This window comes from Carcharodon carcharias, chromosome 12, assembly GCF_017639515.1.
Source record: "Carcharodon carcharias isolate sCarCar2 chromosome 12, sCarCar2.pri, whole genome shotgun sequence".
In the NCBI taxonomy this organism is placed as follows: Eukaryota; Metazoa; Chordata; class Chondrichthyes; order Lamniformes; family Lamnidae; genus Carcharodon; species Carcharodon carcharias.
Window position 1 is genome coordinate 104,228,103 of NC_054478.1, and position 23,577 is coordinate 104,251,679.

At 44.2% G+C, this 23,577-nt stretch overlaps 1 protein-coding gene across 6 annotated transcripts in view; it reads right to left on the bottom strand.

Annotated features, from left to right (window-relative positions):
- LOC121284917 (E3 ubiquitin-protein ligase HECW2-like) overlaps positions 1-23,577 on the bottom strand; it is a 398,529-nt gene that overhangs the window by 190,821 nt on the left and 184,131 nt on the right. For 5 of the 6 annotated variants that reach the window (XM_041200816.1, XM_041200817.1, XM_041200821.1 and 2 more), the window contains one exon: positions 1,161-1,268. In XM_041200816.1, the coding sequence (XP_041056750.1) occupies positions 1,161-1,268 (108 nt within the window). Of the gene's footprint in view, positions 1-1,160; positions 1,269-20,733; positions 21,102-23,577 lie in introns of those variants that run through there. The other variant, XM_041200818.1, reaches the window with a different exon arrangement.

Genomic DNA, 23,577 nt, shown 5'->3' on the forward strand with positions numbered 1-23,577 from the left:
CTGGATGGGGCACCCAGCATTGACCTTTGCATCGAAATCAGCATTGGCACACCCAGCCTTTGACCCTGCAAAGTCCTCCTTATTAACATCTGGTGGCTTGTGCCAAAATTGGGAGAGCTGTCCCACATACTAGTCTAGAAAAAGCCTGACATAGTCACACTCATCAAATCGTACCTTACAATGTCCTAGACACCACCAACACCATTCCTTGGGTATGCCCTGGAATCAAGAGCTCAGGTAATATCAGTTTTACAATAAAAGAATCATTCAGGAAAGCTGCTTGAGGAGAGCCTGAAAGATTTGTATTTTATGGCTACCTTCATTGCACTATTTGTAGAGGTTAAAAGCACAAGCCTCCCCTCCTGCCAACTGGACATGCAGCTAAGTCTGAACAAACTGTGACTTTGTCAATTTTTGTGACAAACTGGCAGGTAAACAGCCTATTAAAAAAGCAAAAAGTTAGCACATTTATTGGTATTCCTCAGATACAAAGAACAGTGAATTGATTACCCATCTAGGAAATTTTAGTGCTGGGGATAATTTTCTCCCCGTCAGGGGGGGTTGAGCCAGAGTGGGCATGGGCAGGCGCGCAGCCAATCATCGCCAGCGATCGGCTACACGCCGCCATTTTACGTGAGTGGGCCAATTAAGGCACGTCCAGCTTGACAGGCACCTGGGAGCACTGAGCGCTCCCTGTGCAGGCGGGGTGAGTAGGCTGAGTCGGGGCCTCAGAGCTGCCTATGGGGATTAGTTTGATTTTTTAAAAGTTTAAAGAAAGGAAAAACATTTTGAAGACATGTCCCCTCATGTGACAGAGCAGGCCCGCCCCCACTTTCTGACCCAAAGATTCTTGCCATAGCCATATATGAAAATTCACCTTTAGCAAAAGACACCAACAGTGTGAAAGGGTACACTGCCAGTTCTGCCTCTCTATTTCTTTCTTCCCCTTTAAGACACTCATTAAAACCTATCTCTCTGACCAACCTTTTTGTCACCTATTCTACATCTCCTTCACTAGGCCACTGTCAAATTTTCTATGCTTATGTTTCTGTGAAGTGCCTTGGGATGTTATACAATCTTAAAGACACCATATATATGCAAGTTGTTGTCTTTCACCAATTTGTTTTAATGCCACATGATGTGAAATGATTTGTCCATACCCTCCATAAAGTATGACCCGGGTTCAATCCGCCAAACAATCTGCCCTTTCTGCGTTCCATTTACACCCCGATTTTTGGAGTCCCAAACATTTCCTGGGGAAATCTCATCTGTAAAAGAGAAGAAAAAAACATTAAAGTGAATCTGGTGATGTAGACTCTACTTGGTTCTGTTAATGTCTTGTCAAACACATTGTTAAGATTTGTTAATGTCATGTCAATCATACTGTTGGTGGGTATTAATTGTCTTTCAGCACATAAAAATAGACAATAGCTGGGACACTGGGTTGTGCAGGAGCAGAGCTGTGAGACCGAACAAGTCAATAAACTCTCTCAATAAAGAAAAGCTCTGTGTCTTGGTTTTGGCTTCACCAACCGGCTTGGATCCTGTTAACACTATCCAGCATGCAGAAAATTCCAGATAAACTGAATTGTAATTACTAAAATACCTGTATGGAAAGATGACGATTTCAGAGTGATGTGGCCTAACTTATGAGTTAAATACTTTTTAAGCCTTCAATCAGCTGGGAATTCAATAAGTATGTACGGAACGCCTTCTAACTGCTGTTGGCAATCAGCAACGAAAAGGCCCTGAGTACATCAAATTATCTTGGAATTGCAGGGGTCGGGGGAGGGGTGGGCGGTTTGTAGGGGAGAATAAAACAGCTTGTAAATTGCCTGCCCATCTTTTGTCTGCCTCAGGACCATCCCAGACTCGTCAACTGACAGCTGCCCTGGCAGGAGTAGGCCACTCCACCAGATCTTACTTTGGCTTCCCATTAGTCAGAACCATCAGAGGGGGTGGAAAGTTGGGAATAACTCAATAAAATGGCTATACTGGGCATGCCTGTGGTTGGGAAGACCCAGGAAATCCTAGTGAGACACAATGTAGATGGAAATTTGACAATACATCAATTTTTTTTCCTCTGCCCAGCTTCTGTGCAATGTAGTTTTCCCAGGGAAGGGAAAAGGGAAATCTACTCCCTGTTAAACCTCGTTAGGATTCAATGAGAAGTGCATCAAAGCATGCCATGAATGGAACTAGGCATACCTAAAAATGAGGTGTCAACCTGGTGAAGCGACAATGCAGGACTACTGGCATGCCAAACTACAGAAGCAGCATGCAATAGATCCCACAAACAACGGAGATGATCTAAGCTCTGCAGTCCTGCCACAGTTGTGAACAGCGGTAGACAATTAAAAACCTGGCGAGAGGAGGTGGCTCCACAAACATTCCCATTCTCAAAGATGGGGGACCCCAACATGTCAATACGAAAGACAAGACTGAAGCATTTACAACAATCTTCAGCCAGGAGTGCCATGGGGAGAATCCATCTCAGCCTCCTCATGAGGTCCCCAGCATCACAAATGCCAGTCTTCAGCCAATTCGATTCACTCCATGTGATGTCAAGAAATGGCTGAAAGCACTGGATACTGCAAAGTCTTTGGGCCCTGACAATATCCTGATTGCAGCACCGAAGGCATTTGTGCTCCAGAACTAGCCATGCTTTTTCAGTACAGCTACAACATTGGCACCTACCCACCAATGTGAAAGAATTGTCCAGATATGTCACGTCCACAAAAAGCAAGATAAATTCAATCTGGCCAATTACTGCCGCATTAGTCTACTCTCTATCATCAGCAAATTGATGGAAGGTATCATTGACAGTGCTATCAAGCAGCACTTAAATCAGCAATAATCTGCTCACTGATGCTCAGCTTGGGTTCTGCCTGGGGCACCTGGCTCCTGACCTCATTGCAGCCTTGGCCCAAACATGGACAGAAGAGCTGAATTCCAAAGGTGAAATGAGAGTGACTGCCCTGGACATCAAGGTGGCATTTGAGCGAGAGTGGCATCAAGGAGCTCTAGCAAAACTGGAGTCAATGGGAATCAGAAGGAAAACTCTCCACTGGTTGAAGTCATGCTTAGCACAAAGGAAGATGGTTATGCTTGCTGGAGGCCAATCATCTCAACCCCAGCGTACTCTTGTAGGAGTTCCTCAGGTAGTGCCCAAAGCCTAATCATCTTCAGCTGCTTCAACAATGGACCCAACAACACCCCTGTCAAAAGATGGGAAGTGGGGATGTTTACTAGTGATTGGGAAATATTCAGTACCATTCACAACTCCTCAAATACTGAAGCAGTCCATGCCCGCATGAAGCAAGACCTGGACAACATTGAGGCTTGGGCTGATAAGTGACAAGTAACATTCATGTCAGACAAGTGCCAGGCAATGACCATCTCCAACAAGAGAGAATATTACCATCTCCCCTTGGCATTCAATGGAGCTACCACCGCTGAATGGCTGCAGCAGTTCAAGAAGGAGTCTCACCACCACCTTCTCAGCAGCAACTAGGGAGGAGCAACAGATGCTGACCTTGCCACCGATGCTCACATCCCAAGAATGAATAAAAAAAGTTTCACTCCTCTTCCTCCCACTCTACACCCCTCACCTCACTCCACACCAATCCATGGATCTCCTTGTCTTTAGGTTATTCCAAGATTGTTACTCATGCCAAAGGATGGCTCAGCTGTTCACAATAGGAGCCATCACCAGTTCAACTAAAGAACATGCTACTAGCTGAGTATGCAGCACATGGGGAGGCTTGTCATATCACATCTCCATTGGGGATAAGAAATTTAACTTAATAATAAAAACAGTATTTCAGTATTTTGTCATAAAATAGAACAACCCTGAACACATTACTTATTGTAGACTTTCCTTCCACTTTAATAAGATACCTATTCTATTCAAAAAGCATTGTTGATATCCTTACAGCTTTTTCCATAGCAAATGCCATTTATCACATATGTAAAAATATAAATATGTTTCCCCACAGCAATTTTTTCTTTATTTTGAAATCAGCCTCATGGACAGAATGGATTTCGGCAGTAACTTTATAAAATAAGCTCCCATTTTACAAATAAACCATTAAAAATTGCAAAATGTTAATAGTTAGGTTTAATTCCAATAGTTTTCAATTTGCCCATGTGGTTGAAGCTCCTGACAAGGCAAGACTTTTCCTCAGGAGAAAGCAATTATGATCCAAATCAAAGGAGAGCTGGTAAACCTCCTCTGCCAGGTAAAAATTAAATCCCACTATAGCCTGTAAACAAGACGCCTTCCCTTGAGCTTCAACCAACTGAAATAGAGGGAGGGAATAATTTACAAAACGGAGGAACCCTTTATGACAGAGGTAGAATCATTTTAAATAAATTGAAATTCAGAAATAATTGATCCATAAGTATCATCGCTTTGTAATGAGAACAAAAGGACTAAAAATAATTATAACTTGAACAGACAACCGAATACTGATGTGTTATGATGCATTAATCTTTACAGAGACAGCGGACCCCTGTTGTTTCAGAATCCCAAATAGGCATTAAAGCGTACCTCTGCAATCAGAAGTTATTGGGCAGCTGTTGCTCATTCCCAAAAATTGCTAATTCATCTACGAAGATGGGACACACTGAGTTGTCAGTTCCATAGCAGCACTATGACTGCATGCTATTAATTATTCATTGTACAACGCAGCAGGTCAGCCTTCATAAGTCACAGAGCAAATCTGACAGCATTTAAGTTTATTTCAAGCCAGGCAAACATACAGAGTTAAGCAAAAATTGTCTCTTCGCAGATTATAAAGCAAATCATCATAAGCCTCAAGAGGTGAGCTTTATTGGGCTGAGCTGCCAAACTATTTTATCATCTTCACCCCATTTCTTTTTTCAAAGCTTTTCTCCCCTGTTTTTCTGCCATCACAGTTCCTGCCTGCAGAAACTCTCCATGAATAGAAGGTCAATGCCAATTCATGAGAGTGCTGGAAAATAAGGCCATCGATTTCTAAAGCTTTGTTATAACCAAAGCAGATGGCAATTGCTGAGCAAACCAAACCCCAGGGGGAAACTATAGGCCAGACCCTTTTTTTTGTATTCTGAAAACGAGACAGAAACGTACCAATCTCAACAGCAAGAGGTCCAGTAACACATTTGGGATTTTAAGAATTAAAAAAGTAAAAGTTTAATTAAGAAAAAGAAAAGAAAACGAAAGCACACAAGATTGCAGTCACAGTTAAACATAGTCTTACAAAACATTCCCCCAAAAGACGTTCTACTTGGTCAGACCCACAAGTGAACACCTTCTAGGCAACGTTCCCTTATAGATGTTTAACTAAAAAAATCCAACAATATTACCCAAGACAAACTGTTGAAGCTTTAATAAAGACATGCCACATGACCTTGTAAACTCTCTTCCAATCTGCTGCGGAAATCCAAGATTTCAGAACAAGTCTGATTTTTGCAGCCCAAGACTTTTCTGGCTTGACTGGATGGCTGATTCAAACTGCAACTTCTCCCAACCTAGAGCTGTTTCCAGGAGATCCTCCTCAAACCACCAACAGCCCCAAAAGCTCTCCACAGTAAGTCTGAACCACCTTTTTCCCCCTTTCATCTCAGGTTCTACTATTCTCATATCTCTTTGGAACTCAAATCCTTCCAAATATAGAATCTTTCATGTTTCTATTTTGTCTCTGCTTTCGGTCAATAAAATGTACTATGCCCTCTTCTATTCACCCATGGAACTCCTGTAAGATGCAAAAATGCTTCTTGTCATCTCTGACTTCCCTTTGTTATTCAAACGAACTCTCAACTCATCTAAAAATGCAAATGTTAAATCCAATCTATTTACTTGCACTCAAACCCTTCGTAATATCCTATTACAAATGCACACATAATGCCTCTATCCTTTCATATTTTCAACCTCCCAGACAACCTGCCTCTCGTAACCTTTCCCCAGCTTAATTAAATCATTTCCACACACACAACACAGCCTTCTTCACACAATAACAACATATTTTCCAAAAAGATTTTAAAAAAATAAGATCCATTCTCACAGCTTTCAAAATATCATAAGCATTGTTACTTAGCTTTGTTAGTGAAAGTCTGGCAAAAAAATAAATAAAACATGCCTGTTGTGCAGAACTGGGCAGTTGTTAAAGTGTTTTTCATGTTTAATGGGACAATGTCACCACTTTGAATGCGTGGATGCAGAAATACATGGACTGATATGCATTATGCACCCAGCAATGCAAATGTTACATTAAACATGTTCTAAAGTAGAAGACAATCAATATGATAGTATTCTAAACCTTAATCCATTCCTGAAGGACCAAGCCTGTCTGAGACCATCCTATTACATATAATGAGAGGAATCATCCCAGATTTGCACTAAATGCAGTAGCGGGTGGGTAAAATGATGTTTTAACTGCCAGCTGAAATGGCGGCTTTTCACGCTGTCTCGCCTCAAACCTGCTGCATCAACTATGCATTCCCAGAAAACACGCCGTTTCCATGGTGGGTGGTCTCTCATTCATTCACCACACCATCACTTTGCTGCTTCATCACGCCAGGCACCATATTTAAAGTCTAACCACGTGCACACCTCTAAGTGCTTGCAGCCCACGACTGATGCACAGAAGACAGGATGGCCCCAGAAGGAAAAAACACTACAGCCTCCAGGTTCAATGACGCATCCCTCGAGCACCTTTTGGATGCACTGGAGGCTCATTGTGATGTCCTCTTCCCCTGCTCTAACTGCAGGCTGGGCAGCAACCTCACGAATCTGGCTTGGGATGCGGTAGCAGCGGTGGTCAATGCCAATGCCCTGCAAAAGAGGACAGCCACCTAGTGCCGCAAGAGAATGAATGATCTCCTCCGTTCTGCCAGGGTAAGTCATTCTTCTCATCACTCTCCACTCACGCTCACAAACCCATCACACATTCACAGGGCCCTCACTCACTGCAAGTTCAAGGGACATCACCATTCACTCTCATACACACCTTCATTGTCCTCATCCCTACCGTGGAACCACTCACCACCCACACATGCTGGGCATACTTATCATCTGGCCTGGCAGGTGTTCTACTTATGCTCTCTCCATCTCTATTTATGCAGGACAAGCTGGCACACAAGGAGGGGTAGCCAATCAAGGGCCTCACAGACTTTGAAAACAGCGCCATCCAGCTGGTCGGCAAGGATCTGGACAGTTCCTGTGCTGACAGTGAGGTCAGCGCTGCTCTACCATGTGAGGACACAGCAGTGCAACATCCATCAGATAACCATGTCGTGAGTGAAACCTTTCTGCACAAGATAAAGGCAGGTGTCTCAGTTCAGGGCCTCTTCCCTGTGCTTTGTGCAGCCTCCAGCCCAAAATGATGGTCTGGCCTCTCACTCCCTGGACATATTATCGATGCCTGCACCTCAACAGTGCTGGTCATTGCTGCCAGAATGTTGTGGGCAGGCGTCACAGAGTTCCATCATTCTCTCTGTGCTCTTAGCACCTTTAAAGTGGGGCTGGCCCCCATCTCTTCAGCATCTATGACCAGGGATACTGTGCTCCTGAAGGGGTCAGGGCACAAAGGCAAGCAAAGCATCAGATGCTTTTAAAGTTTCTTGGCTGTGTCTCTATGATGTGACCCTGATCACAGAGCACAAGCGAGCTGCTGCTGGCCAGACAGGAGTCAAACATTCTCAGAGGCTATGTGAAGATCTATGGAGTGTCCTCACTGCATGTCACCATCCTCCTGGAATTGAGCGACTATTAGGGCCTCCACTGCGTCTCCATGTCAGGTGCATTATCATAGAGGGTAACTGCGCTACCATAAGCTTAACTGGAATCAAATGTTCACAGATGCAATGTGAGGATCTTACGGTGTCTCCTCACTGCATGTCGTCATCACCCTCCACAAATCTCGCAGCTATGAGGACCTCCCGAGTGCGCCTGCCTCTTCTGGCCAGTGCGAGGGCCTCATCCCCATCATCTTCAAGGGCATCCTCACCCTCATCTCCATTAACATCCTCCTCATCGAAGGAGGCCTCCAACTCCTGCACCTCATCCTCAGCCAGCTCCTCTCCCCGTTGCAGTGCCAGGTTGTAAAGGGCACAGCAAGTGACAACGATGAGTGACACCCTCTGTGGTTTGTATTGCAGGGCTCCACCAGACCGGTCCAGGCACCAGAACTTCATTTCCAGCATCCCGATGGTTTGCTCCACCTAGTTGTGAGTTACAGCATGAGGCCTGTTATAAATTCTCTCTGCTGCAGTCTGACGCCACTGCATGGGCGACATCAGCCACGTCCTCTGTGGGTAGCCCTTGTCCCCAAAGAGCCATCCCTGCAGCCTCTGTGGACCCTGGAAGACGTCAGGGACCTGTGACTGACTGAGAATGTAGGAATCGTGCACACTCCCTGGAAACCATGCGCACACATGCAGGATGCATTTCTGGTGGTCGCACACCAGCTGCACATTCAGCAAATGGAATCCCTTGTCATTGACATAGTTGACACCTTGTCGCGACAGAGATCTGAGCACCACACGAGTGCAGTCAATGGCACCCTGCACCTGTGGGAAACCCGGGATCTGGGCAAATCCAATCGTTCTTGTATCCTGGCTCTGTTGGTGCTGGGTGAAATGCACAAAGTTGTGTGCCCTCACCAAGATGGGGTCCCTGACCTCATGGATGCATTTGTGGGTGGAGGCTTGTGATATCCCACAGAGGTCACCTGTGGAGCACTGGAAGACACCACTGGCATAGAAATTGAGCGCCGCGGTCATTTTCACGGCCACTGGCAGTCGAAGCCCTACATATCCAAGTGGCACCAAGTCCTGCAGTAAGTGGCAGATGTGACTATCCAGTTCCTTGGACATGTGCAGTCTTTGGTGACACTGGTTCTCAGTCATCTGCAGGAACGAAGGGCAGCGTCTATAAACCCTGGGTCTAGCTAGGCGCTGACCAGCGGTGGCTCCCTGTGGCTGTTTGGTGATGTGTGCGGGAGCCTCAGCCACCCCTTATTCCTGAGGGTGCTGCTCTCCCTTTGCGCAGCCAGACGCCTCAGTCACCCCCATCTACATCTTCACTCCCTGTACTCCACGAGGCATACAGTTAGTTCACCAGGCTCCATGCTCCTGATGTACTCCTCCTCCAGCACGAAAGGGGTAGACGTGTGGGTTAGCATGGGTACTAAGAACCTCTCTTGGTTTAGTCTGAAGGCTCCCTAATGCATCCCAGAGACTGCTGGCCATCACATGGATGGCCAGAGTTTAGTGCGCTGCATGGCTGCCCGAAACCCCAACCACCTCCGCCCGGGGGCAGCTTTGCCCACTGGACTGCTTGCTGTGCTCTCAGCCTAGGTGCAGACATTCTCCTAACCCGCGCTGCAAGCTGCACTGTTAGCTTGAACCATGGGGGAGACTGGTCCAAACCAGGATGATGACATTGCAAGGGGCTGTGAGCACCTCCATCAGTAACTGTTCCATGGCCAGCTTTAGCAAGGAGATTGTACAATGTGCCCAGTCATCCAACTATTCTGCAGTCTACTAAAAGTCCACTAGTTTGCAGTCTGTGCCCGAGGATTGAAAAGTTCTGAAGCACCCGGTGGCATTATCATGCCTCTGCATTGATTGAATGGGCAGACAAGCTAAAGGCCCAATTCCAATCATATCAATGTGGCTGCGCATGAACTATCTCAGCTGCAGAGGAATGGTCACTTTATACAAGGTGTCCCTAATGCATGGCCACTTCCCTTGCCCACCCACCCCCTCCCCACATGTTTGTGCCCTACCTTCAGTGGCAGGGCAGTCTTGGCACCGCCCCCACAACAAAGTTGCCTCAATCACAGGTGTTACAAAAGTATAATAATTTTCACGGTGTGTGTGTGTTTATGTGGCTTTGATTCATCAAAAGAAGCTAGGTTTGAAATGTGAAAGATGTAAACATGGCTGAAGTCTTAGGATGTAAGGTGTGAGGAGAATTTGCATTTTTAGATAAATCGGGACAGTTTGAGTTTCAAAGAGATATTAGGATGCTTACACCCAGCCAGAGGTTGGCCTAGCAGTGTGTTTATTTTTCCCAAAGGTTACTGACAATACTGGCACCATGAAGAGTTTTATATTAGGGGAAAGTAGAGTTTCAAAGACAAATGGGACAATGGAATTAACAGGTTAAAAGAGAGAAAACATATAAAAGGGAGAATGAAAAGCTATGTTGAGAGGGGAGCCTGTCACACCTAGCAGGAGCTTGCGAAACAGCCTCAGAAACGCCTCTAGCATGTCTGCATGAGTTTGCTGCATCCAGCCCTGAAAGGTGTTAACTGTGCTGGCCTGTCTTTCTAACTTTAAAATCTATTTCAGATTGTTGCATAATAAGGGGGTGTATTTGGGAGTCAGGTTAGGCAGGAATTTTAATCTTTAATATCATATTAATTAACTGGAACCTTGCATATGTGTTTGACATCTTTTCTTTTGTTAATAAATATTTTAATGTAGCTTTATTAAAAAAATCTTTGAAGTTCTTGGTGGACTGATGACTTCTGAATTCAATGCATGCATCTTGAAATAAATACAAGTTGCAAACCGTTGTGATAGCAGAATCATGTTTCCCTCGTGGATTTGATCCGCCAGGCACACATCATCTGCCACGTCATAGCACAGGGCAGCCTTTGCCCCTCCCCCCAAGTTTCCTCAGCCACAGGGCAGTCTTTGCCCCTCCCCCCAAGTTTCCTCAGCCACAGGGCAGCCTTTGCCCCTCCCCCCAAGTTTCCTCAGCCACAGGGCAGCCTTTGCCCCTCCCCCCAAGTCAGTAAACTGCAGGGCAGCCTTTGCCCCCTCATTCCAACGCAACTCAACCTTGAAATCTAACAGGCTGTTGAGTGAGGCAAGGGAGGGGCACTGACAATAATTTTCAATATTTCTCTGGCCATAGGAAAGATGCCAGAGGACTGGAGGACAGCCAATGTGGTGCCGTTATTCAAGGAAGGAGGAAGGGATAAACCAGGGAACTACAAGCCAGTCAGTCTCACCTCAGTGGTGGGGAAATTATTGGAAGCAATTCTGAGGGATAGAATTAACCTACACTTGGAGAGGCAGGGATTAATCAAGGGCAGTCAGCATGGTTTTGTTAAGGGGAGGTCATGTCTGACCAATTTGGTTGAATTTTTCGAACAGGTGACCAGATGTGTAGATGAGGGCAATGTATTTGACATAGTCTACTTGCACTTCAGCAAGGCTTGTGATAAGGTCCCACATGGGAGACTGATAATGAAGGTAAGAGTCCATGGGATCCAAGGCAATTTGGAAAATTGGCTGAGTGGCAGGAAGCAGAAGGTGATGGTCGAGGGGTGTTTTTGTGACTGGATGCCTGTGTCCAGTGGGGTTCTACAGGGAGTGGTGTTGGGTCCCTTGCTGTTTGTGGTATATATAAATGATCCAGGCTTGAATGTTGGATGGTTGATCAGTAAGTTCACGGATGTCACGAAAATTGGTGGGGTAGTAAATAGTGAGGAGGATAGCCTTAGATTACAGGGGTATATAGACAGGCTGGTCAGATGGGCTGATCAGTGGCAAATGAAATTTAATCCGGATCAGTGTGAGGTGATGCACTTGGGCAGGACAAACAAGGCATGGGAATACACGATGAATGGTAGGACCCTGGGAAGTACCAAGGATCAGAGGCACGTTGGTGTGCATGTCCACCAGTCCCTTAAGGTAGCAGGACAGGTAGATAAAGTGCTTAAGAAGGCATATGGGATACTTGCATTCATTAGCCGAGGCATAGAATATATGAGCAGGGAGGTTATGCTGGAACTGTATAAAACGCCGGTTAGGCCACAGCTAGAGTATTGCGTGCAGTTCTAGAATCTGCTTTAGGGAAGATGTGATTGCACTAGAGAGAGTGCAGAGGAGATTTACCAGGATGTTGCCTGGGCTAGAGAGTTTTAGTTATGAGGAGAGTTTGGATAGACTGGGGTTATTTTCCCTGGACCAGAGGATATTGAGGGGGGACATGATTGAGGTGTATAAAATTATGAAGGGCAAAGATAGGGCAGACAGGAAGGAACTTTTCCCCTTGTTGGAGGGATCAATATCCAGGGGGCATAGATTTAAGGTAAGGGGCAGGAGGTTTAGAGGGGATGTGAGGAAGATTTTTTTCACCCAGAGGGTGGTGGGAATCTGGAACTCGCTGCCTGAAAGGGTGTAGAGGCAGAAACCCTCATAAAATTTAAGAAGTATTTGGATGTGCATTTGCGATGCCAAGGCATACAAGGCTCTGGGCCTAGTGCTGGAAAATGGGATTAGAATAGTTAGGTACTTGTTTGACTGGCACAGACTCGATGGGCCGAAAGGCCTTTTTCTGTGCTGTAGACCTCTATGACTCTATGGGCGTCCCTCGTGAGCGCTCCGTAATGTTACTATGCACTCACCTCCGAGTTCCCCTCAAAGTGCAGCCCACCTTGTGCATACCTTTTATATGCAGGTGTGTTCCGTGGGCAGACGATCCAGTGGGGGAAGGGGAGGAATGAGTCCAGTGGGCTACCTTTATAATGATATGCTGATGTATTACAATAAGGTTCCCAACATCCGATGGCAGGAAACACAGCGTGCCATCGATGGGCTGAGCAGATGATCGCAAACTGGTTTCACAACATTGTGAAACTGATTTTTGGCCTTCTCACCATATTGTCAGCTTGCACTACCGAACATGCCCGACGCCAGTGGGCACAGGTGTTTCTGCCCAATGTCTATTAAGCCAGCATTCCTGTGTTGTGATATATTGAATAATATTTCATTTGGGTACTATGTAAGAACATTCCCAACCCGTGGACAGAGCTTTCCTACCCACCAGACTGATGTGTGCTGAATGTTTCCGTATCTATTGATTGCAGTATCTTGTTACTGGTACCAATGGTATAACATGAAGGTATAGAAGAAGATAGAAAGTGCTGTACTGAAGTAACAGTGATCATTTTTAAAATGACAAAGATTACTTCTGATACATTCCAAGAAAGGCCAAACTGATGAAACAGGACAATTAGAAATATTTTCACAGCCAAACTTTTTCAGAAATCAGTACTTCTATCAATCTCAAACAGATGCTTTTGCTAAAAATATATCCAAGAAAACAAAGTTTGTGGAGAAAGAGCTGCATTAGAACTATAATTGTTTAACCGTCCTCAATTGCATTAATGGCACCTGAGAGAGGCCTCTGTGACCAAGTTAATTGAAATTCATTCTCACTGAAGTGAAACTTTAGGATATTTACATATAAAGCAGTGAATTGGTACCTGCATCTTCAGATACAATAACTCTCAGATCTTTGTCATTCACTAAAAAGATCAATTTCAGGTCTCAGGATTTACCAACTATTATCGGTGTATATAAAATGCCTTGCGAAAGCTTTGAACATTCTTAGCCTTCCAAACATGAAGAGGCAATTTTTTGAGTTCTTGGTGACACACTTCTTTCAAGATCTTGTTGTCTGTCATGACTTTGGGCATAAGTTACTTGAGCTTCTCATTGCAAAAATAATGGACTCAAAGGGCACTGTTGCAACCCTCAGCTATTTTCTCTTGGCATGTTCTCAATGGCCAATGGTCCTCTGGACCTTAACTGTAGCATAACGCTGAAGTCAAAGCAGGCAAACCCTGTTACGGTGATTTACTTGACCAGTATCCCAAATGAGCGCTACTGTCAACACATCAACATATCAAATGTCACCACCCCAATCTGCAGAAACAAATGCACACATTTTCTGCTGATTGCACCAAAACATTTGTACTAGAACATGGCTCCTGTTCAGAGACTACCTCAGATATAAAGGTATATTAACAAGGAATCACTTTTAAGAGGAGTGCGCTGTGACAACTCTGACTGTCAGTTCAACCTCTCAAACTCACTGCCAGGAGCATTAATATCTAAAATTAATATCTAATTACTCTGCAATTGCATCAGGCTCTTCAAACATCAAACACTCACACACACTTTATATTGTCACCTTCAATGATACTGGACAAAGGAAGATATTCGCAACCTGCAAACTGTTAAATCTTCAGCAAACATTGAGCCATGTGAACTGATCCCTTTAGAGAACACAGTAGCAAGGTGAATTTCATGTAAATACAAATACAAAAATACAATACTGCAGATGCAGGAAGTCTGAAATAAAAACAGAAATTGCTGGAAATGCTCAAGAAGTCAGACAGCATCTGTGGAAAGAGAAGCAGAGTTAACATCTCAGTTCGATAACTTCGCATCAGAAATGGAAAAAGAGCTGTAACAGGTCTTAAACAAACACAGAGGCAGGGAAAGGGGAGGAGAGAGAAAGATCAAAAGGATTGTTCTGTTATAGGTTAGAAGGCAGGGGGGATTAAATAACAAAAAGGACGATGTCATAAGGTTAAATGAGATGGTAATGGGACAGATAAGTAAAGAAACAAAAGATGGGTCTGGAGGAGGTGTAACTGGGAATAACAGAAACATTATCAATAGCTGCCATCCAAAAAAAATGGGGGCAGAGGTTATGGTTTGAAAGCAAAATTGATCATTTTTTCCAAAAAGCGTGATACAGCAGCAATGCAGTCATCAATGTAGCAGAGAAATAGGTCAGGGAGGAGACCTGAGGACTGGACCAAAAACTGTTCCACACATCTCTGACCCTTCCCTCCCTCAACTCTTCTGTCCTCCATTTTTGGCGAAAGGCTATCAACTAATAACGACTATAAGCCCACTGACACCTACAACTATGCTGACTGCCGTTCCTCTCACCCGGCTTCTTATTAGGACTCAATTCATTCCCACAGGTTTTCCGTCTCCGTCGCAGCTGTTCTGACAATGCCACCTTCCATACCATTGCTTCCGATACGTCTTCATTTTTCTCAACCGGGAACTCTCCTCCATTGTGGTTAATAGGGCGCTGGACCTAGTCCATTCAACTTCCGACATTTCAGCTCTCATCTCTTCCCATCCTTCAAAATCCCACCTGCCTCATCTTCCATCCCTCTAGCCTCTACATTCAACAGATCATTTTCCATCAACCCACCACCACAACCAGGGTGATGTCACCTCCAAACGCACCTTCCCCTCCCCTCCCATTTCAGCTTTCTGCAACACCCTGGTTCACTTTTCAATAACCCCAACAACCCCTTCCCTTCCCACCATAGTTCCCCATGCAAGTGCAGGAGATGCATAACCTGTACTTTAACATCCTTTCTTCCAACCTTCCAGAGACTCAAGGGCTCTTTCCATTTGAAACAGAGATTTAGTTGGAGCTTCTTTCCATTTAGTATATTGCATTCACTGCTCATGATTTGGTCTCCACCGCACATGGGAAGCCAAATGCAGGTTGGCTGGGCACTTTGCAGAACACCTTGGCTCAATCAGCAAACATGACACTGAGCTTTCTTTCACCTGTCATTTTAATTTTCTACCCCACTCCCACTCTGATTTCTATGTCTCTGGCTTCCTACACTGGCTCAATCAAGTGAAGGACAGCACCTCATCTTTCAATTAGGCACTTTATAGCTTTCCTAACTCAACATTGAGTTCAACAAATTCACATCATACTCTATACCCCTATTTTCTTTGGGCAACAGCTGAGTGTTGCTTCTGCAATTTTCTTACACTTACACTTCCTCCAGGCCCATATTTTGTTTTTTTTTGTTTCAGTCTGTCCTATCACTGTCTCCTTTTAATTTGCACCATCATCCCTTTTAACTTTCAATCTCTCCTGTCTTCCAACATATAACAGAACTTCCTTTGATCTTTCTCCCTTCTCCCTGCCTTTTCAAAACCTTGCACAGTTCTAACTTTTTCCATTTCTGATGAAAAGTCATCAACCTGAAACATTAACCCTGTTTCTCTTTCCACTATCTGACTTGCTGAGTACTACAAAAATTTTGGTTTTTATTTCACGTAGGCATATCCGCCCAGATTTTCATCATTGCATTGGGTGTGCAGTTTGGAGAATTCCTGGCTCCGCAAACCTGACTTCTAAAAAATGTCTGACTGAATGTCGGATTTTCGTGACAGGATTCCCTGGGGGTCAGACCAAATGAGCACGGAGGATGCTGGGTACAGAGGTGGACTGGGTGAAAGGCCTGCTTCGGTGCTCTATCACTGTGTTGGGGTTTAATTAAAAAAAAGAAAAACATAAAACAGCCTTCACCCCTTACAAACATTCAATCTCCTGCACACGCTCCATGCCCCAATCAAATTCATGCCCTCTTCCTAGCCCCTCACACCCTCCATGCCAACCTATACCCCTCTGCCCAGCCCCCATGGCCTTTTATAGCCCCATGCCAACCTATGCCCCCACTTCTATAGCCCTTTATAGCCCTGATTCCAACACACTGCCAACTCATGCCAGTATCTCCCAGCATCCACCACGGCAGACCTCATGACCCACGCTGAGATTAAATAAAATTTCAAGTGTCTATTGCAAACTTATTTTAAAAAAAAACTCTCATTCATAAAAAACTGTTTACTACCTTTACATTCCTTGAAGCATATTGTCCATTATAAACATCAAATATTTCATTCAATTGCATAATCCCTTATAAAAAAAGCATTGGAAATCATAGACCCACTACAAGAGTCAATAACCATTGGAGCTGTCAATCGAACTGTGAAATAAGGCATCTTACAGTGATAATGGAGAGATGCGAAATCTATCATGCAGCACTAATCCAGTAACGGAAACCCTAAGTTTTAGATGAAGAGACAGAGTGAAATAGCAAGCAATTGTTTTTTTTACACTCCAGACAATTTTTTCAGAGTGAAAGGGCAGGAGTTTTAAATGCCTTTCCAGCTCCCTTTGACAGTTCACCCTGACACTTTGGACAATATTTATTGACAGCTCCTTTTGACAGTTCACCTTGAAACTTCTTACAACTGTTTTTGACAGTTTCAATAAGCTTACATTTTCGATGAACGTATGCATTTTTTAATGCATGTCTATGCCTAATTTTAACAATCTCAAAGGGTACCTTACCTCTCCCAAAGGGCACCTGACCTCCCCCAAAGGGCACCTGATCTCCCCCAAAGGGCACCTGATCTCCCCCAATGGTGTCCCAGGACCATATCCAAAGGAGTACCTTACCTCTCCAAAAGGGTCCCCTGGCTATCCAAACAAATCCACAAAGCTCAGACCCGCTTCTACTAGGTCTTACCTGTGCACATCAGGTTTCAGACAACTCTCACACCAAAATCACACATAAGTGGAAGCAAGTGCTGATTTCCAGGGGCAGCTGCATGAATCCAGACACGGATCCATTTCTGTCCCTGCAAAAATGGTAGGTCTTGTGTTCACAAGCTGGACTTCCGGATTCGGGCCTCTTCCGCCATGACGGAGAGGCTCTCCCTGGTGGGGAAAATCCAGGCCACTCTTTTCAACAAGATTAATGTGACCTCACATTGCACTAATAAAATCTGAAAAATGCAGATCGAACAAAAAGTCTGAATTTAGGAAGTCAAAGGAGAAAATACCAGCAACCTGTAGTACTTAACTGAACATATTTCAGGACCTTGGTCAATTTAAGATCAGTTTACAAATGTTGTTCTGCCCTCCACTCTACAAAATCCATTTCTCATATTCACAACTGTCTTCTTTCTGTTCTTGCAGGAGCAGGCAAAGAATCCAGTGTGACCCACCTTGGCAGCCAATGTCAATGTGTGCCCAAGTGGTCTGTTGTGAAGGGCGTTCTCAGATCTCAATAGCAACCAGTTGTGAAAGCCTGAGCTTCCCAAAGCACTGGTGCTTACACATGTTGAGAAAACTGATCCTCTGCCTACAGACCCTGTGTTAGAGGGCATCACCGCCTACAAGCTGGGTCTCTATGTCCATCCACTCTGTCCTGTAAAGCAGCATGCAACCGAGGAAAAGGCAACTGGTGCTGCTCCTGGTGTTGTTCCTGCTGCTCCTGGTGCTGTTGGGTGTTGCTGGAACTGCTCCTCTTGTTCTTCATCAGAGGTCAAAGTAGAGCCACATGAGCTGCTCCCAAGCTACAGTGAGGACTGACAGCAGGGAAAGTCAGATCAGGGTGATTAAAGTCCAAGTTAGGTGAAATTACTTCAAAAAAGTTTCTGGTAGTGAAATTAAACTCTAACAGCAAATGTTGTGCACACAAGCTTTAGGCCAGCAGCTATGCAGTTCCACTGCTTAAAGGCCTTTCAGTTTATTAGCTTCACTGATCAATAACTCCCCACTGTGCTCTTGCTTTGTTGAGCCTGGTCAGTTCCACACAGCTCAGGAACCACGTGCTCTGAATATTAAAACCAGAATCCTGAGTTAAAGCCACACTTAATTGCTTGTTTGCATAACTAAATGACTGATCAAACATCTTAATGGCGTTTTCCACTCCTTGCGATGCAGTCGAGTAAAAGTTGGAAATGGGTGGGATCATGTCAGATTTCCAACACGGTGTCATTTTTGAGAGATTTAATTGCCGCCCATACACAAACCCATGCCCCTCCTCAGCCGTTAAAATTCTGCACTATGGTTCTACACTTCACCTAATTGCCCTTGAACTGAGTGGCTTGCTAGGCCATTTCAGAGGGTAGTTAAGAGTTACCACTTTTTGTGGGTCTGGAGTCACATGTAGACCAAATGGCAGTTTCCTTCCCTAAAGGCCATTAGTGAACCAGATGGGTTTTTATAGCAATTGTCAATGGGTCATGGTCACAATTACTGAGACTGGCTTTATACTTATTAATCGAATTTAAATTTCACCAGCTTCCATGTTGGGATTTGAACCCATGTCCCCAGAGCATTAGCCTGGGCTTCTGAATTACTGGTCCAGTGACATTACCGCTATGCCACGGCTACCTATTTTTGTTTATTTGCTCATGTGGGCATCACTGGCAAGGCCAGCATTTATTGCCCATCCTTAATTGCCCTTGAGAAGTTGGTGGTGAGCCGCCTTCTTAAATTGCTGCAGTCCATGTGGTGTAGGTATACCCACAGTGCTGCTAGGAAACGAGTTCTGGAATTTTGATCCAGTGACTCTGAAGGAACAGAAACTTATAACCAAGTCAATTAAGTTAAGTAAATTAAGGCCAATTGTCAGGGGTTCACGTGATCTTTCCAGTTGGTCCACAACTAGTACTGGTCCTCTTGTTCCTCATCAGAGGTCAAAGTAGAGCCACATGAGCTGCTCCCAAGCTACAGTGAAGACTGATAGCAGGGAAAATCAGATCAGGGTGAGTACCAGGAACAGTCCAACTGTCTGCAGGCAGCTTCCTGATGGCAGACTGGGTGGGAGATTTAGGGAGTGGCGGGGAAGGAGGGCAGCGCTCCAGGCAGGCTTTGAGAGTCACTCTTCTGCCTGACCACAGCTGCGGCTGCAGGCCACCCTACGGAGTGGTTCCCCTCAATGATGGTGGCATGACAGCTATGACCATTTTTTGTTTTAAAAGTCGTTGAGAGGGCTTCTTAAGTTCTAGCCAGTCTCCCTCTCTCTCTCTTACGTGAAACAGCAGGTCACAGCTCCTTCTGTGCTGGAGGGCCTCTTATTGGAAAGCCTGCACGCTGGCCTCTAATTAGCCAATTCAGGGACAATTAGCGCCAGATGACTGTTTCCCAAACAGTGCAGGGTCAGAACCCCTATTTGACACCAATTTTAAGGTCCTGACCCAAAACTCCAAATCCTGCCCTTGTCTCCACAAATTCTGATTCATTTAAAACCTGGGAAAGCAATCAATTCTCCTTATATCCTAGATGCCACCCTGAACTCAGCAGTTAAAATTAACAATGGTTATTCCCATCCAGGTAACTAAAACATAGAAATGCCAAATGTATGATAGATTTGGATTCTAGAATCCACCATCAGTAAGTAACTTCCACTTCCCACAACTCAGTCTTCCTTGCTTAAGATTGTGAATAAGATGGTTACACAGCCAGTGCCAAAAGAGGAAATTCCTGAAATTCTGATGAATGAAAGGTTAATTTGTTTTCTACATATACACATTTTTTTACTGCTAGCATTTTCCACCTTGAAACTACTGTACCATAAACGATCAGTTAGATTGATAGCAGAGAGCAGGCTACTCAATAAATGCTACTAGCAAAGTTACCTTTTCTTTCTGGACCATATGAACAGTTTAGGGCGTGATTCCTGGTCATGATTCATATTAGACGTACAAGAGCTTGTCCATGGGCAAGCTTCTGATTGGGAAGCCAGTCATATTATCTTTAGACTACAAACCAAAAACGTGTTTCATTTATCAGAAGTACAATGTCATTTTTAAAAATCCTGATAATGACATACCAGGATTCCATCTCAACTCATGTACACCATAGTCAGTAAGTTATTAGGCTGTGTGCATGCAATTCACTAAACACCAGACAGGAGTTTACTCCAAAATCTCAATGGACCTCTAATTTTCACCGTCTTCTGGAAGATTTTAAATGATCAAGTATAATGGCAACCTATATCAGAATTTCAAACTCTTCTATCTGTATCAGATGAGGAGAAGCCTTAAAAATATTAAAAATGAATGTTCACAAAATATAAATCGTAGCTCTGGTATACAGGAAGGTGAAAATTCAGTCAGCTCCAGTAATCGAACATAATAACAATAATTCAACTTCAACAAATTAGATAGCTGCATCCCTAAACAATCTCCTTTCCCCATACTACTAGCAACGTACATCTATTGATTGATTGTGCTCGTTCATAAAGATGCCATTTTCTTTCAGGAAGCTGCATTCCAACAAACAATTCAGCTTTCACACAGAGAACATTCACTTACCATGATACATTATTTGCCGGGTGCAGCTCCTCAAAGTGAATTACTTCTAACAATGTTAAGCCACTTGCCACAAAGGACCAATAAATACCAGATTTCCGATGGATATCAGCGTATAATGTTTAAGTAACAGAAGCTGAATTTAATTCTCCTCATTATCCATCCCAACACTTTCTTTTCCATCTGCGCTATTCAACAAACTGGAATAATATCTAACTTTGAAGTTCTAGTGCCCAGGAAAACTGTTATCTTTACAAACAAACATTTTCAAAGATGCCCTGCATTTCCTCTCTCAAATCACTCACAAAAGCCTGGAAGGATACATGCTGATAAACCCAAGCAACTACTGGGTAAACAAATCAAACAGAAATCCAGCTATTTTAATCAGGACCAGGCTGCATCACTGTTTCTGAAAGGAAAGACGTGTGAACCACGTTTCAATACCAGAGCCTTTGAAAATTCTCACATAGGTTTACAGGATATAATAGCTCCGTTCTATCCAGCTTCCTTCCTTCAGATTTCCATGCATGTAGATTTCCAAGAAGGAAGCCAGTTGTAGGAGGATTTACAAACCACCAGGACTTCTTCAGGCCTCTAAAGTTTCCATTTACTAGAAAGGTGAGCAAGAGGCTTGCGGGAGTGGGGGGCTGGGGTGGGATGTTAGGCTCCTTTGAGAACTGGATACAGAGTTTTTGTCCTCAATGTAGCCATCACGGAAGTACACTATAAATTTCTGCTAACATTGGGGCTAATTTTACAGGGTGTGATATCAGTAGCCTATTTTACATTTCTCCCAATGTTTATTTCCATTTTCAAGCTACTCCAGTGATTACTACTGTAGGCAGCCAGTTTGAATGCAGCAAGATCCACAAACACCAACATGATAAATAACCAACTGCTTTACTGGCATTTACACGGCTTGCATGTCATCACGCAGCAGGGGATCCTCATGATCCCTGTGCTACTATATGCTTAGAAGACTTAGACAACCCACAGCAGGCACCTCAAAGCACTGGAGAAGTATCACCAGCAGATCGCAAGATCCCCCAAATCCAGTGGCAAGAAGGACAGTCCCCCAGCAACGTCCTCTCCCAAGCCAACATGCTCAGCATGGTTTGAGGCAGTAATCACTCAAAACCAGCTCTGCTGGGCAGGACATGTCACTCGTATGCCTGACACCAGGCTCTTGAAGCAGCTGTTCTACTCGCAATTCAGTCGTGGCAGGAAACTCCCAGGAAGATAGCGGAAACACTTTAGGGATGTCCTCAAAGCATCTCTGAAGAGGTCAAGTATCCGCACTAACTCATGACAGTCCCTGGCTGAAGATTATTTTGGGATGGCACCAAACACATCGAGAGGCTTTGTCGGGAATACCCAAAGGCGAAGTTGAGGTATCGGAAAAAGGCCACAAACCTCCAAATAACTCATCTGCCAACCCTTCAAGCTCCATCTGCCCTACATGTGCAGATCTTGCATTGGGCTTAACAGCCATCTCAGAACCCATCAAACTGGAGTCGAAGCCAGTCATCCTTGAGCCCAAGGGACTGCCAAAGAAGGCTGGCATTGCCGCATTGGCTAGGGGATAAATTTTAGGCAGGATAGCAGGAGAGCCCCCTCCCCTCTTTTGAATGAGTCATTAAACTGAGTTCGCATCTGCCTTCTTAGATGGTTGAAAAGAATCTCACTGCACTATTGGAAGAAGAGCAGTGGGAAGGGGTTCTTTATATTGGCCTTAGTAACCTGCGTTGCTACTTTTATTTATTTGTGCATCTGTACCTGCAGATCCCTCTGATCCTCTATCCCTTTGAGGCAGTTATTTTCCAAGAAGTCAAGTTTGTGATTTTCTGTAAGAAATTCTGCTTTGACTAGTTAAATGATTCCTCATGGCTCAGGCACAACTGTATTGTCCAAATGCAAGTTTATTACTCAGACACAAAAATAGTCATTATTATGGTTACATAATAAATTCATACCACCTTGTTCCTTGCAGACCCAAGGTAATCGGGTCTAGCTTCTGTCGGTGCTTTAATTCCAACTGCCTGAAAGCTCTCCCATGAAGGCCTTCATTATTCCAGGAAAAACCTACTAATCGCAACCACCAGAGTCCATAATGTTCTCTTTTGATATCAAGTCATGTCACCGGGTGTTCAACAGTGTTTAAGAAAATAAGATTCCTCCGTACAAACCTCCAGACTATGATAATCATGGCTGAGTCTATGATAAAAGGAAATAGGAAACATCCTGGTTACTTATCCATTAAGACTTCCTGCACCACCCCACCCCCCATCATTGTCACAGCTGAACTGTGATATTCACACCTATTCTTGCTGATGAGATTTCAGGATGCGAACAGCAAACTGATGATTTAACTCAAAGCTGAGGATGATGTTACCAGGAAGTATAACAAAGCCGACTCTAACAACTCCTTATTCTTCTTACCAAAATATACTACCTCACACTTATCCACATTAAATATTTTAAACAATATTTATTAATGTAATTTGTTTTTTGAATAATTTCTGCCTTCCCATATGGATCAAAGAGCAAGCCAACTCAAATCACTAATCACTCAAACCAGCTCTGCTGGGCAAGACATGTAGTTCATATGCCCGACCCTAGACTCCCAAAGCAACTGCTCTACTTGGAACACATTCGCAGCAGCAGACTCCCAGAAGGACAACAGAATTGCTTTAGGGATCTCCTCAAAGCATCCCTGAAGAGCTCAAACATCCCTGCCAACTCATGGGAGTCCTGGCCTGTGACCAACCAAAATGGAAAAGGCTCATCCGGGAAGGCACTGAATACATCAAGAGACTTTGTCGGAATATAAACAAGCAAAGTCGAAGT